At 36.5% G+C, this 15,320-nt stretch overlaps 1 protein-coding gene across 5 annotated transcripts in view; it reads right to left on the bottom strand.

The window, feature by feature from the left end:
* Positions 1 to 15,320, bottom strand: part of PFKFB1 (6-phosphofructo-2-kinase/fructose-2,6-biphosphatase 1) — a 64,733-nt gene that overhangs the window by 27,144 nt on the left and 22,269 nt on the right. For all 5 annotated transcript variants that reach the window (XM_073013650.1, XM_073013651.1, XM_007991829.3 and 2 more), the window contains exon 2: positions 753 to 878. In XM_073013650.1, the coding sequence (XP_072869751.1) occupies positions 753 to 846 (94 nt within the window). In that variant the 5' untranslated portion in view covers positions 847 to 878. The remainder of the gene's footprint in view (positions 1 to 752; positions 879 to 15,320) is intronic.

Below are 15,320 nucleotides of genomic sequence, written 5' to 3'. Positions count from 1 at the left end.
TTTGGGCACATGGAAAACTATTGGGAAACTCTTCACCAGTGAATTAGATAAAGAGAACATAGATGAATGGAAATAAGAAATGGGAAAAAGAAACAAATTGGGGAGAGGAAGGAAGAGGGGGAGAGATAGAAGGAAGCAGGGCAGAGAGACAGGATGTTGAGATTAACAAGAGAAAGAAGGAGACAAAAAGAATGGAGAAAAGGAGACTATAGGGCTAATGTGGGATTCTTTTCTCTTCCAATCAGTAGAACCATGCACTAGACTTGGCACAGTATCAGGCTTAGAATCAAATAGACCTGGGTTCATATCCTGGTTCTGTCACTTACTGGCCATATGCCTTTAGACAAGGCACTTCACCCCTTGGGCCTCAATTTCCTCAACTATGAAATGGTGAAGAAGTGGTAATGCTAATAAAAGTAGTAATATTGGTATGGCAATAATAGTAATGGCAATAAAAATAGAATGTTACTCACAGGGTTGTTTCGAGGTCATGGAACTTCTTGAGAGAAGACATTTAATCTTAACACTAGTTTTCCTATGCTTAGCACCTAGAGTGGTGTTGGGTACAAAGTATGTGCTCAAGAAGTTATAAACTGTATAAGAATGTAGTAATAGTGATAGCAGTAGTCCTAATGCTGATAATAATAATGATGAGGCATTTCTGGTATTGAGGACTTTGGCCTTCTACTTAAGTAAGGTTTTCAGCCAGTGGCTTTTATGGGGTTGTTGAACAAAGACTTTCAGAGACATACCTTTAGTTGGTGTTCCTATCCAGTTGAGATATCGTGTGAGCTTCGTGGAGATATAAGTCTTGCCTCGAGCTGGTAAACCCACCATGATCACCATCGTGGGAGAATTGGTAAACTGGGGTATGGATGCTGAAAGACAAACAGACCCTCAAAAGCTTATCCTCAGATTCATATGCTCTTCTGGTATTAGGTCAGAAATGTAGAGTTGTAAAGAACACGTCTCCCACCATTACAATAAGAACAAAAGCTGGGAAAATGAAAATTAAGAACTTCTCTCGGACTCATCAGAAAACTGAGGTTGCAGTACCACAAACCTGTAGAAACAACCATCTTCAAGGGAGCCACAGGACCAGGCATTTGCTTACCTGGTGCAGATACCAGTGAACAACATACACACTCATAAGAAGATTTAGCTAAAAATTATGATGAATTGCTAGAGGTTGGTTATGGGCTAGTGCGAGAATGTGAAGCCTGTAGGGGCTGCAGACATAGGCAGTTTTGCACCCCTTTGCAGAGTTTTCCTCCAGGAACTCCCCCAGAAGCTGACAAGAAAGACTGAGAAGAATCCTGAGAAAGATATCCTGTAGTTCTGGCTTGGGGAGAACAGTACAATAGCCATTGTTGAAATTCTGCACAGACTATTTTCCCTATATTCTCTATGGAGCAAAAGCCTTACTATTCAGGGAAAAGGCAACAAAAACTAGCTTGAAAGTACTGGGAGAAACTCACTGCAGCTAGCAGAGCAGACTGACCAACATCACTGAAACTCTGCCCATACCAATCTACCTTATCTTCCCAAAGGGAAAAATGTCTTAGTCCTCAGAAGAAAGGGCAACAGAAACTGAGGTGCACTGGTGAAAACTCACTACAGCTGGGGGAGAAAATTGAAAAAAAAAAAAAAAAGTCTAACCTGGGAGGGGCAGGAAAATGTGCTAGGCCCACCTGGGTTAGAACACAGGAGGAGAGGCAGGTACACTTGTGAAGGACACACCTCCAACACTCAGGGTAAGCCTGCCTAAGACTGAGACTTAATGAGAATAGCATAGAATGTCCCAGGTCCCCATTCCCCCACTACCAGGCTAAAAAGCATCAGTAAAAATAACAGTGGAATACATCTATACAAGATTTAAGGCATATATTATCTCCAGGGTGTAGCACAAAGGGAAGAATCAAGGCAAGGAATAAAAACAATGTCTGAAGAGAAAAGAAATCATTAGGACCAAAATAAGTTATGACACAGATGTTGGAAATATCAGACAAGGAATCTGTTTATTTACTTGGATTATTTTGCTTTCTTTTTTGTACATTACAGATTCAGGGGTTATATGTGCAGGTTTGTTACCTGGGTATATTGTGTAATGGTGGGGTTTGGGCTTCTAGTGACCCCATTACCCAAATAGCGAACACAGTACCCAATAGGTAGTTTTTCAACTCTTGCTCCCCCCTGCCCATTCCCCCTTTTGGAATTCCCTTTGTCTACTGTTTCCATCTTTATCAGATAGGAAACTTAAACTAGCTATGATTAGTATGTTAAAGGCTCTGTTGGGAAAGTTTATCATGCAAGATCAGATAGGTAATTTCGGCAGGGGGGTGAAAAGTATAAGAAAGAATCAAATATAAATGGGAGAGGAAAAAACACAGTAACAGATCTGAAGACTATCCTTGATGTGCTCATCAGTAGACTCCGCACAGCTGAGTCATCAGTGAACTTGAAGACAGGTCAATAGAGATCACACAAACTGAAATGCAAAGAGAAAAAAAAAAAAGAGCAAAAAAAAAAAAAAAAAAAAAAGAAAAGAAAACAGAACAAAACATCCAAGAACTGTGGGACAATATCAAACAGTATAACATATATGTATTTGGAACACAAGAAGGGGAAGAAAGAATAAGGCAGAAGAAATATGTGAAGACAATAATGGCCAAAATTTTCCAAATTAATGACTGACACCAAACCACAGATTCAAGAAGCTCAGAGAACACCAACCAGGGTAAATACCAAAACCAAACCAAAACCCACACCCAGATATAACAAATTCAAATTACAGAAAATCAAGACAAAAATAAAATCTTGAAGACTGCCAGGAAGAAGGTGGTAGGTGGGGAACATCTTACCCACAGAAGAACAAAGAGAAGAATTATACCAGACTTCTTGTCAGAAATCACATAAGCAAAAAGACAGTGGAATGAAACCTTTATAAGTGTTGAAAGAAAAAAATGCCAATCCAGAATTCCAAGTTCTGCAAAAATATCCTTCAAAAATTAAGACAAAATGCTTTTTCGGACAAAAACTGAGGAAACTCAGAATCAGCAGACCTGTCTTACAGTATAAATATTAAAGGAAATTCTTCTGACAGAGGGATATGATATAGGTCAGAAAATTGGGTGTACATAATTAAAGGAAAAGTGTTGCAAAAGTAATAAATGAAGACAAATATAACTATCATATTCTTAATTGTTCTAAAATATAACTGATTGTTTAAAGCAATAATAGTACCAATGTATTGTATGTTTATAGCATTTGTAAAAAAAAAAAATAGAATACAACAATGACACAAACAATGGAAGGAAGGAATTGGGGATAGTCTTGTACTACACATGAAGCAGTACAGTATTATTTAAAGGTGAACCAAATTATATAAAAATGTACATTACAAACTTTCCGGAAACCACTAAAAAGGTTTCCTTAAAAGATGTCTAAATAATAAATAAATACATGAGACAAAATGGGATCATACAAAATGACCAAATAAAATAATGAAAGGCAGAAAAAAGAGGGAAAAAGGAAACAAAAGCCAAATACAGTAAATAGAAAACATCAAGAACAAATATAATGAAAACAGAAAGATGGTAGATTTTAATCTAACTATATTGATAATCACTTTAAATGTGAATCAACTAAATATTCCAACTAAAGACGGAAGTGGTCAGATTAGATTAAAAAGTAGGATCCAACTACATGCCATTTACAAAACATATATAGTTGGGTCCAATTCTCAGACCTTTTATCTCTCACTAACTCAAATATAAAATTCTGATAGAATGCATGAACAACTATATAAAAATTGAAAGGTAAATCTAAGTAGGTAGATCAGAGAAGACACCAGAGTTTGAAGTACCAACTAAACAACTGCAAATTCAGCATTACTTTTCTCCCCATTCAGTATCCTGAGCCTGAATTCAACATGGTATGCAATTCAAAATGAGCATTGTCTAGCAGACAGAGATGCAGAAGTCTTGGAGTTTGGGCTCAAGGAATGTAACAGAGAACTAAAATTCAGAGAGAGTGGGGGAAATCCCTTGGGTTTTTATTTACTCCTTCTTTGGTTCCACAGTGGAGGTAGTAAAAGCGAAGGTGGCTCAGAAGCAATAGTGGCCCAGAATGGGAGCCTCCAGGAATCAAAACTGTGTGGGATAAGTTCCTTCCTCTAGGTGAAGCCACGATGTCAAGAAGACATCTTTATAGTAGTTTTCCCTCTTCCTCTCCCTCTCCCTCTCTTGTTCTCACTCTCTCCTCCTGCTACTTGTTTCTGGAAATGCTACAACCATGACAGTGGGTAGTTTTTGAAGAGAAAACAGAAAATGAGAGCCCAGGGAACTGGAAAGTACTGAAAAGATAAAGGAGAGGAAAGAGTTTTGAAAAAGCAACAGTGTAAAGTTGATTTGAACCCCTGGGCTTACCTCTGACTTGTGACTGCTTTGATATTCATTAGCATACCAAAGATTTGGAAACTCAACTAGAAAGGACACCTCCACCCAAGTCTCAGACTGACCACTAGATGGTACACATGCAGGACAGACCTATATGGTACTGCAAAAGGTTTGAAAACTGAATTGATTTTGGAACCAAAATATACAAAAGGCTAAAACAAAAATATAGACCTTCTCCACAGGATATAAACAAGATACAGAATCTCAAGACAATACTCACAATGTTCAGGATACAAACTACAATCAATGAGCATGCAAATAACCATAAACGTTTCAATTAACATGGAAAAAGACAACAGACATGAATGATGAGATAAGACATTAAATTATCTTAAATTAGCTATTATAAAAATGCTTGAATGAACAATAACAAGCGATTTTGGAACAAATATTTAAAACAGAAGCACTCAGTGAAGAAACAGAAGATATAAATAAGAATCACATGGATATTTTGAACTAAAAATATAATAGCTGAAATAAAAACTCAGCAATGAAAGAGTAGATAGAAATTTCATAGGTATTACAATGACAAGAGTATGCAATAGCAATTCTAAACACATAAATTTGACAACATAGATGAAACAAATTTCTCAAAAAGCACAAACTGGCAAAACTTATCCAAAATGCAACAAATAATCTAAATAATCTAAATCCTTCTATAAATATTACTGAAATCGAATTTGCAATTAAAAATCTTCCCCCAAAATACCCAGGTCCAGACAGTCTCAATGGCAAATTTTACCATTCATTTAAAGAAGAAATAGCATCAATTCTATACAATCTCTCTATGAAGTTAGAAGACAGGGAAATACATATCAACTTACTCTGTGAGGCCAGCATTTCCCTGATATAAAAACCAGAAAAATAAGTGGTACAAAAAAGAAACTACAAATCGATATCCCTCATGAACATAAACATAAGAATCCTAAAAAAATGCAAATGAAATTTGGCTATATATAAAATAGATAATTAATATACCACAAGAAAGCATGGTTTATCCCAGGAATACAAGGCTGGTTCAACATATGAACATGAATCAAAGCAATCCATTCTAAAGATGTAAAACTCCATGGTATGGTTTGAATGCATCCTCCAAAGTTCATGTGTTGGAACTTAATCTCCAGTGCAACAGCATTGAGAGGTGGGAACTTTAAGAGGTGATTAGGTCATGAGGGCTCTACCTCTAAGGCTTCTGCCCTCATGAATGAATTAATGGCATTATTGATGGAATGGTTTAGTTAACTCAGAAAATAGTTACTGATAGAAGGATAAGTTTGGCTCCCACACTCGCATGCACAGGCACACACATAAGCACACTCTCTCTGGCCCTTTCACCTTCCACCATGGGATGATGCAGCAAGAAGGCCCTCACCAGATGTGGCCATGTGATCTTGGACTTCCCAGCCTCCAGAACTGTAAGAAATAAATCTCTATTCTTTATAAATTAGCCAGTCTGTGGTATTCTGTTTTAGCAGCACAAAATAGATTAAGATGCCCCAAATTATATCAGCAGATGGAAAAAAACTTTTTACAAAATACAATATCCATTCTTAATGAAACTCTTAGCAATTTGGAATAGAAGGGAGCTTCCTTACCCAGATAAAGAATATTTACAAAAAATCTACAGCTAATATCATACTTTATGTTGACAGGCTAAATGCTTTCTCTCTAATATCAGGAACAAGGCAAGGATGTCCACTCTCACCACTCCTATTCAACATAGTACTGAAACTCCTAGTCAATACTATAAGACAAGAAGGAAATATAAGGCATGCAAATTGTAAAGGAAGAAATAAATCTGTCCCTGTTCATCCACAATATGATTGGGTAGAAAATCACAGGAAATCTATATTTTAATTTATGTTTTATTTTTTGAGACACAGTCTTGCTCTGTCACCCAGGCTGGGGTGTGGTGCCATGATCACGGCTCACTGCAACCTCAGCTTCCCAGGTTCAAGGGCTTCTCATGCCTCAGACTCCATAGTAGCTGGGATTACAGGCATGTGCCACCACACCTGGCTAATTTTTATATTTTTAGTAGAGATGGGGTTTCACCATGTTGGCCAGGCTGGTCTCAAACTCTTGGCCTCAAGTGATCTGCCCACCTCAGCCTCCGAAAGTGCTGAGATTATAGGCATGAGCCACTGTGCCCGGCCCAAAATCTATTTTTAACTGATCTTTAACAAAGCATACAACAACATAAAGTGGGGAAATGATACCCTATTCAATAAACGATGCTGGGATAATTGGCAAGCCACCATATAGAAGAATAAAACTGGACCCTCATCTCTCACTTTATACAAAAATCAACTCAAGATGGATCAAAGACTTATATCTCAGACTTGAAATCATAAAAATTTTACAAGATAACATTGGGAAAACTCTTCTAGACATAGGCTTAGGCAAAGAATTCATGACTAAGAACCCAAAAGCAAATGCAACAAAAACCCTCCTAGTACTAATAAGTGAGTTTATCAAGTTCACAGGGTACAACGTCAACACGTAAAAGTCAATCATAATACTATATACAATCAATAAACAATTCAAAATCAAAATTAAAAAAATGTTTACAATAGTTCTAATAAGATAAAATCATTAGATATAATACCAACAAAACACGTATAAAAGATCTGTATGCTGGAAATTACAAAATGCTGTTAAAAAAAATCACTAAATGCTTCTGTGCAGCAGAAGAAATAATCAGCAGAGTAAACAGACAACCAACAGAGTGGGAGAAAATATTCACAAACTATGCATTTGATAAAGGACTAACATCCAGAATATACAAGAAACTCAAACAACTCAGCAAGAAAAAAACAAATAATTCCATCGAAAAGTGGGCAAAGGACATGAATATAGAATTCTCAAAAGAAGATATATAAACAGCCAACAAACACATGAAAAAATGCTCAACATCACTAACTTTCAGGGAAATGCGAATTAAAGCCACAATGAGATACCACCTTACTCCTGCAAGAATGGCCATAATTTAAAAAAAAAAAAAAATCTTGGCATGGATGTGGTGAAAAGAGAACACTTGTATAGTGCTGGTAGGAATGTAAATTAGTACAACCACTGTGGAAAACAGTATGGAGATTCCTTAAAGAACTAAACGTAGAACTACCATTTGATCCAGCAATCCCACTACCAGGTATCTACCCAGAGGAAAGGAAGTCATTACATGAAAAAGACACATGCACACGCATGTTTATAGCAGCACACTTCACAATTGCAAAAATATGGAACCAACCTAAATGCCCATCATCCAACGAGTGGTATATATACACCATGGAATGCTACTCAGCCATAAAACAGAATGAAATAATGGCCTTTGCAGCAACTTGGATGGACATAGAGGCCATTATTTTAAGTGAAGTCATTTAGGAATGAAAAATCAAATATCGTTATGTTCTCACTTATAAGTGGAGCTAAGTTATGAAGATGCAAAGGAGTAAGAATGATATAGTGGACTCTGGGGACTTGGGGGGAAGGATGGAAGGGAGGTAAGTGATAAAAGACTACATATTGGAGCCAGTGTACACTGCTCAGGTGACAGATGCACCAAAATCTCAGAAACCATCACTAAAGAACTTACCCATGTAACCAAAAACCATCTGTACCCTAAAAACTATTGAAAATAAATAAATAAATAAAACAATGTTGGTGGAACGAACTTTACTACATTGTTTTGAAACTTATTATAAAGCCGCAATATTCAGGACAGTGTGGTATTGGAAAAAGGATAGCTATCTAGATCAGTGAAACAGAATAAAGAGCCCAGAAATAGATCCACTCAAATTTTGGACAAGGTCAACTAATTTTGGACAAAGGTACAACAACAAATGGTGCTAGAACGACTGGAAGACCATTGCAAAAAATGAACTTGAATACTTAAACCTTATGCAAAAAGTAATTCAGAGTGGATCATAGGTCTAAATATAAAATGAAAAACGATAAAACTTCTTAAAAAAAGACATGGGAGAGAATGTGTGAAATATTGGATATGCCAATTAGTTTTTAATTACATCATAAAAAACATTATCCATACAAGAAAAAAATAGATAAATTGAAACTATAATAATTTAAACATTTTTATTAATGAAAATTTTAAAAATAAAAATTGTTAAATATTTACATATTAAATTTTTTTTATCTGTGAAAGACACAAAAGAATGAAAAGAAATGCCACAGGTTGAAAGAATATGCTTGTACATTATATATGTGGCATATCCAAAATACATAAATAACACTTAAAACTGAACAATAAAAGATAAAATTTAATTTTAAAAAGTAGCAAAGCATCTGAACAAACTTTTCACCAATCCAAACATACAGATGGCAAAGAAGTGTATTAAAAGATAATATCAATCATTAGGAAAATGAAAATTAAATGTGTAATGAGAAACACTTCAAGATACAGCTATTAAAGTGGCTAGAATTAAATACACACATAAATTTACAAGACAATATGAAATGCTGACAAGGATGTATTACAAAAGGAATTCTCACTCATTGCTAGTGGAAATGCAAAATGAGTCAGGCATTTTGGAAAACAGTTTGGCAGTTACTTTTAAAATTTAACATACACTTGACATATGACCCAGCATTTTCACTCACAGATACCTTTGGAAGGGAACTGAAAAATCAAGTTTACACAAAAATGTATATGAGAATATTTGTGGAGCCTTACTAAAAATCACTAAAACCTGGAAACAACCAAGATGCTCTTCAGCTGGTGAATGGATAAACAAATTATGGTACAATCATAGACTAGAATACCATTTGGCAATTAAGATAACTGTTGATATTCATACAGCTAGGATGAATCTTAAATGCATTATGCTAAGAGAAAGAAGCCATATCCAAAAGCTGACAAGTGATACAGTTCCATTTATATGACATCCTAGACAAGGCAAAATTATAGGAACAGAGAACAGGTCAGTAGTTGCCAGGGGTTGGGGGAGGTCTGAGGGGTTGACTATAATGGGCTGTACAAGAGAATTTTTAGGGTGATGGAATTGTTCTATATGGTACTATGGAAGAGGATATCTGACTTTATACATTTGTCAAAACTCACAAAACTGAATTTTATTGCATTCAAGGTTTTAGAAATCAACCAAAATGTCTGAGCAACTCAATATTGAATGCAGTTTCCAACAAATGGTTCTAACTGTATTACAAGTGTATATATCATAACCTCACTAAATGGGGTGGAGAAAGAAAACCTGAAACAAATAACCATGAAAATAGTGTTTTGCCGAATATTTAAAGACTAACGACAGAAAGTAACTGTGTGTAGACACTGTACTCTGATTGGTACAATTGTTTCTCCCAGGGGTATGAGTTAACAATTCTGAAACTACCAGTGTAGTAGGGTTGAATAAATAAATAAATAAATAAATAAATAAATAAATAAATAACTTGTAGATAATGAGAGTCAGGTATTTCACAGTCTAAGAAAGAAGCTCATAATAAACAAGGGAGAAGGTCTAGAATGATGCCTTATAGTGCAATTTAGGGTCAGGAATGGTATTAACTCATGTTTATTTTAACGTATATATAAATAGACACCAAAATACAGATGGGTTAGCATGCACACAAATATTTCTTAGCTCTGTCTGCTGAGAGGGCTAGAATTAATGATACCCTAAAAGTGACAAAAGCATCCAGATCTTGGTTTCCAAATACCAATTTTCAATTACAGGAACCATGGTTTCTTGGAGAAGAGGCTGGTGTATCTTGTAAAAAAGTAACGAAGTGCTAGAAAAATAAGGAGGATGAGTATATCAAAGGGACACAGGAAGGGAAAAGACAGGGATGAATAAGTGGAGCATAGAGGATTCTTAGGGCAGTGAAACCACTTTAATACTGCATGCATGTCATTATAAATTTGCTCAAGCCTATAGAATGTGCAACTCCAAGAGTGAACCCTAAAGTAAACTATGGACTCTGGGTGATAGCAATGTGTCAGTATAGGTTCATCATTTGTAACAAATACCCCTGTGGAAGCGGATATTGATAATGGGAGAGGCTATGCATGTGGAGGGGAGGAAGGGAGTATATGGGAAATCTTGGTACCTTCTGCTCAATTTTGCTGCAAACCTAAAACTGCTGTAAAATATAAAGTCTATTAAAAACAGAACAGAACACGGGAGCCAATATGAAAGAGCTCCTAATGGGTGAAGCTGGGACAAGGTGACCAACAAAATAAATAAGAAGAGTATTATATTATAACACAAAGAATTAAATATTTATGAGTACCTACTTATATACATACATTGTTGAATAAATAAGTAGGGGAGAAAGGAAAAATCTTTATAGAGGGATTCCAAATAATAAATGTAGAATAAATAAGGGAAGTAGAAAATCATCATTAGAACACTACTGTAATAATTGCTACAGGCACGATCCACTGATTAATGCTAAAATTAGTGAGTGAAACTTTAAGGAGAATCTGAAGAGTTGCATAGGCTCAAATAATTTTACCCAAATTATTACAGTGTTTTATTATTTATTTATTTATTTATTTTTAATTATTTTGCATGTTTTTAAAAAATTATTATTATACTTTAAGTTCTGGGGTACATGTGCATAACGTGCAGGTTTGTTACATATGTATACTTGTGCCATGTTGGTGTGCTGCACCCATCAACTCATCAGCACCCATCAATTCGTCATTTACATCAGGTATAACTCCCAGTGCCATCCCTCCCCATTACCCCCTCCCCATGATAGGCCCTGGTGTGTTCCCCTTCCAGAGTCCAAGTGATCTCATTGTTCAGTTCCCACCTATGAGTGAGAACATGTGGTGTTTGGTTCTCTGTTCTTGTGATAGTTTGCCGAGAATGATGGTTTCCAGCTGCATTCATGTTCCTACAAAGGACACAAACTCATCCTTTTTTATGGCTGCATAGTATTCCATGGTGTATATGTGCCACATTTTCTTTTTTTCCAGTCTGTCACTGATGGACATTTGGGTTGATTCCAAGTCTTTGTTATTGTGAAAAGTGCCGCAATAAACATATGTGTGCATGTGTCTTTATAGCAGCATGATTTATAATCCTTTGGGTATATACCCAGTAATGGAATGGCTGGATCATATGGTACTTCTAGTTCTAGATCCTTGAGGAATCGCCATACTGTTTTCCATAATGGTTGAACTAGGTTACAATCTCACCAACAGTGTAAAAGTGTTCCTATTTCTCCACATCCTCTCCAGCACCTGTTGTTTCCTGACTTTTTAATGATCGCCATTCTAACTGGTGTGAGATGGTATCTCATTGTGGTTTTGATTTGCATTTCTCTGATGGCCAGTGATGATGAACATTTTTTCATGTGTCTGTTGGCTGTATGCATGTCTTCTTTTGAGAAATGTCTGTTCATATCCTTTGCCCACTTTTTGATGGGGTTGTTTGTTTTTTTCTTGTAAATTTGTTTGAGTTCTTTGTAGGTTCTGGATATTAGCCCTTTGTCAGATGAGTAGATTGCAAAAATTTTCTCCCATTCTGTAGGTTGCCTCTTCACTCTGATGGTAGTTTCTTTTGCTGTGCAGAAGCTCTTTAGTTTCATTAGATCCCATTTGTCAATTTTGGCTTTTGCTGCCATTGCTTTTGGTGTTTTAGACATGAAGTCTTTGCCCATGCCTATGTCCTGAATGGTATTACCTAGGTTTTCGTCTAGGGTTTTTATGGTATTAGGTCTAACATTTAAGTCTCTAATCCATCTTGAATTAATTTTCATATAAGGAGTAAGGAAAGGATCCAGTTTCAGCTTTCTACTTATGGCTAGCCAATTTTCCCAGCACCATTTATTAAATAGGGAATCCTTTCCCCATTTCTTGTTTCTCTCAGGTTTGTCAAAGATCAGATGGCTGTAGATGTGTGGAATTATTTCTGAGGACTCTGTTCTGTTCCATTGGTCTATATCTCTGTTTTGGTACCAGTACCATGCTGTTTTGGTTACTGTAGCCTTGTAGTAGTTTGAAGTCAGGTGGTGTGATGCCTCCAGCATTGTTCTTTTGACTTAGGATTGTCTTGGCGATGCGGGCTCTTTTTTGGTTCCATATGAACTTTAAAGCAGTTTTTTCCAATTCTGTAAAGAAACTCATTGGTAGCTTGATGGGGATGGCATTGAAACTATAAATTACCTTGGGCAGTATGGCCATTTTCACAATATTGATTCTTCCTATCCATGAGCATGGTATGTTCTTCCATTTGTTTGTGTCCTCTTTTATTTCACTGAGCAGTGGTTTGTAGTTCTCCTTGAAGAGGTCCTTGACATCCCTTGTAAGTTGGATTCCTAGGTATTTTATTCTCTTTGAAGCAATTGTGAATGGAAGTTCATTCATGATTTGGCTCTCTGTTTGTCTGTTACTGGTGTATAAGAATGCTTGTGACTTTTGCACATTGATTTTGTATCCTGAGACTTTGCTGAAGTTGCTTATCAGCTTAAGGAGATTTTGGGCTGAGACAATGGGGTTTTCTAAATATACAATCATGTCATCTGCAAACAGGGACAATTTGACTTCTTCTTTTCCTAACTGAATACCCTTGATTTCTTTCTCTTCCCTGATTGCCCTAGCCAGAACTTCCAACACTATGTTGAATAGGAGTGGTGAGAGAGGGCATCCCTGTCTTGTGCCAGTTTTCAAAGGGAATGCTTCCAGTTTTTGCCCATTCAGTATGATATTGGCTGTGGGTTTGTCACAAATAGCTCTTATGATTTTGAGATACGTTCCATCAATACCGAATTTATTGAGTGTTTTTAGCATAAAGGGCTGTTGAATTTTGTCGAAGGCCTTTTCTGCATCTATTGAGATAATCATGTGGTTTTTGTCTTTGGTTCTGTTTATATGCTGGATTACATTTCTTGATTTGCGTATGTTGAACCAGCCTTGCATCCCAGGGATGAAGCCCAGTTGATCACGGTGGATAAGCTTTTTGATGTGCTGCTGGATCTGGTTTGCCAGTATTTTATTGAGGATTTTTGCATCAATGTTCATCAGGGATATTGGTCTAAAATTCTCTTTTTTTGTTGTGTCTCTGCCAGGCTTTGGTATCAGGATGATGTTGGCCTCATAAAATGAGTTAGGGAGGATTCCCTCTTTTTCTGTTGATTGGAATAGTTTCAGAAGGAATGGTACCAGCTCCTCCTTGTAACTCTGGTAGAATTCAACTGTGAATCCATCTGGTCCTGGACTTTTCTTCGTTGGTAGGCTATTAATTATTGCCTCAATTTCAGAGCCTGCTATTGGTCTATTCAGGGATTCAGCTTCTTCCTGGTTTAGTCTTGGGAGAGTGTAAGTGTCCAGGAAATTATCCATTTCTTCTAGGTTTTCTAGTTTATTTGCGTAGAGGTGTTTATAGTATTCTCTGATGGTAGTTTGTATTTCTGTGGGGTCGGTGGTGATATCCCCTTTATCATTTTTTATTGCGTCTATTTGAGTCTTCTCTCTTTCTTCTGTATTAGTCTTGCTAGCGGTCTATCAATTTTGTTGATCTTTTCAAAAAATCAACTCCTGGATTCATTGATTTTTTGGAGGGTTTTTTGTGTCTCTATCTCCTTCAGTTCTGCTCTGATCTTAGTTCTTTGTTGCCTTCTGCTAGCTTTTGAATGTGTTTGCTCTTGCTTCTCTAGTTCTTTTAATTGTGATGTTAGAGTGTCAATTTTAGATCTTTCCTGCTTTCTCTTGTGGGCATTTAGTGCTATAAATTTCCCTCTACACACTGCTTTAAATGTGTTCCAGAGATTCTGGTATGTTGTATTTTTGTTCTCATTGGTTTCAAAGAACATCTTTATTTCTGCCTTCATTTCATTATGTAGCCAGTAATCATTCAGGAGCAGGTCGTTCAGTTTCCATGTAGTTGAGCGGTTTTGATTGAGTTTCTTAGTCCTGAGTTCTAGTTTGATTGCACTGTGGTCTGAGAGACAGTTTGTTATAATTTCTGTTTTTGTACATTTGCTGAGGAGTGCTTTACTTCCAATTATGTGGTCAATTTTGGAGTAAGTGTGATGTGGTGCTGAGAAGAATGTATATTCTGTTGATTTGGGGTGGAGGGTTCTGTAGATGTGTATTAGGTCTGCTTGGTGCAGAGATGAGTTCAATTTCTGGATATCCTTGTTAACTTTCTGTCTCGTTGATCTGTCTCATGTTGACAATGGGGTGTTGAAGTCTCCCATTATTATTGTATGGGAGTCTAAGTCTCCTTGTAAGTCTCTAATGACTTCCTTTATGAATCTGGGTGCTCCTGTATTGGGTGCATATATATTTAGGATAGTTAGCTCTTCCTGTTGAATTGATCCCTTTACCATTATGTAATGGCCTTGTCTCTTTTGATCTTTGATGGTTTAAAGTCTGTTTTATCAGAGACTACTATTGCAACCCCTACTTTTTTTTGTTCTCTATCTGCTTGGTAGATCTTCCTCCATCCCTTTATTTTGAGCCTATGTATGTCTCTGCATGTGAGATGGATCTCCTGAATACAGCAAACTGATGGGTCTTGACTCTTTATCCAGTTTGCCAGTCTGTGTCTTTTAATTGGAGCATTTAGTCCATTTACATTTAAAGTTAATATTGTTATGTGTGAACTTGATCCTGCCATTATGATATTAACTGGTTATTTTGCTCGTTAGTTGATGTAGTTTCTTCCTAGCCTCGATGGTCTTTACATTTTGGCATGTTTTTGCAATGGCTGGTACCGGTTGTTCCTTTCCATGTTTCGTGCTTCCTTCAGGGTCTCTTGTAAGGCAGGCCTGGTGGTGACAAAATCTCTAGGCATTTGCTTATCTGTAAAGGATTTTATTTCTCCTTCACTTATAAAACTTAGTTTGGCTAGATATGAAATTCTGGGTTGAAAATTCTTT

The sequence above is a fragment of the Chlorocebus sabaeus genome, chromosome X (genome assembly GCF_047675955.1).
Source record: "Chlorocebus sabaeus isolate Y175 chromosome X, mChlSab1.0.hap1, whole genome shotgun sequence".
Taxonomy (NCBI): domain Eukaryota; kingdom Metazoa; phylum Chordata; class Mammalia; order Primates; family Cercopithecidae; genus Chlorocebus; species Chlorocebus sabaeus.
This window is presented reverse-complemented; position numbering and strand designations above follow the sequence as displayed.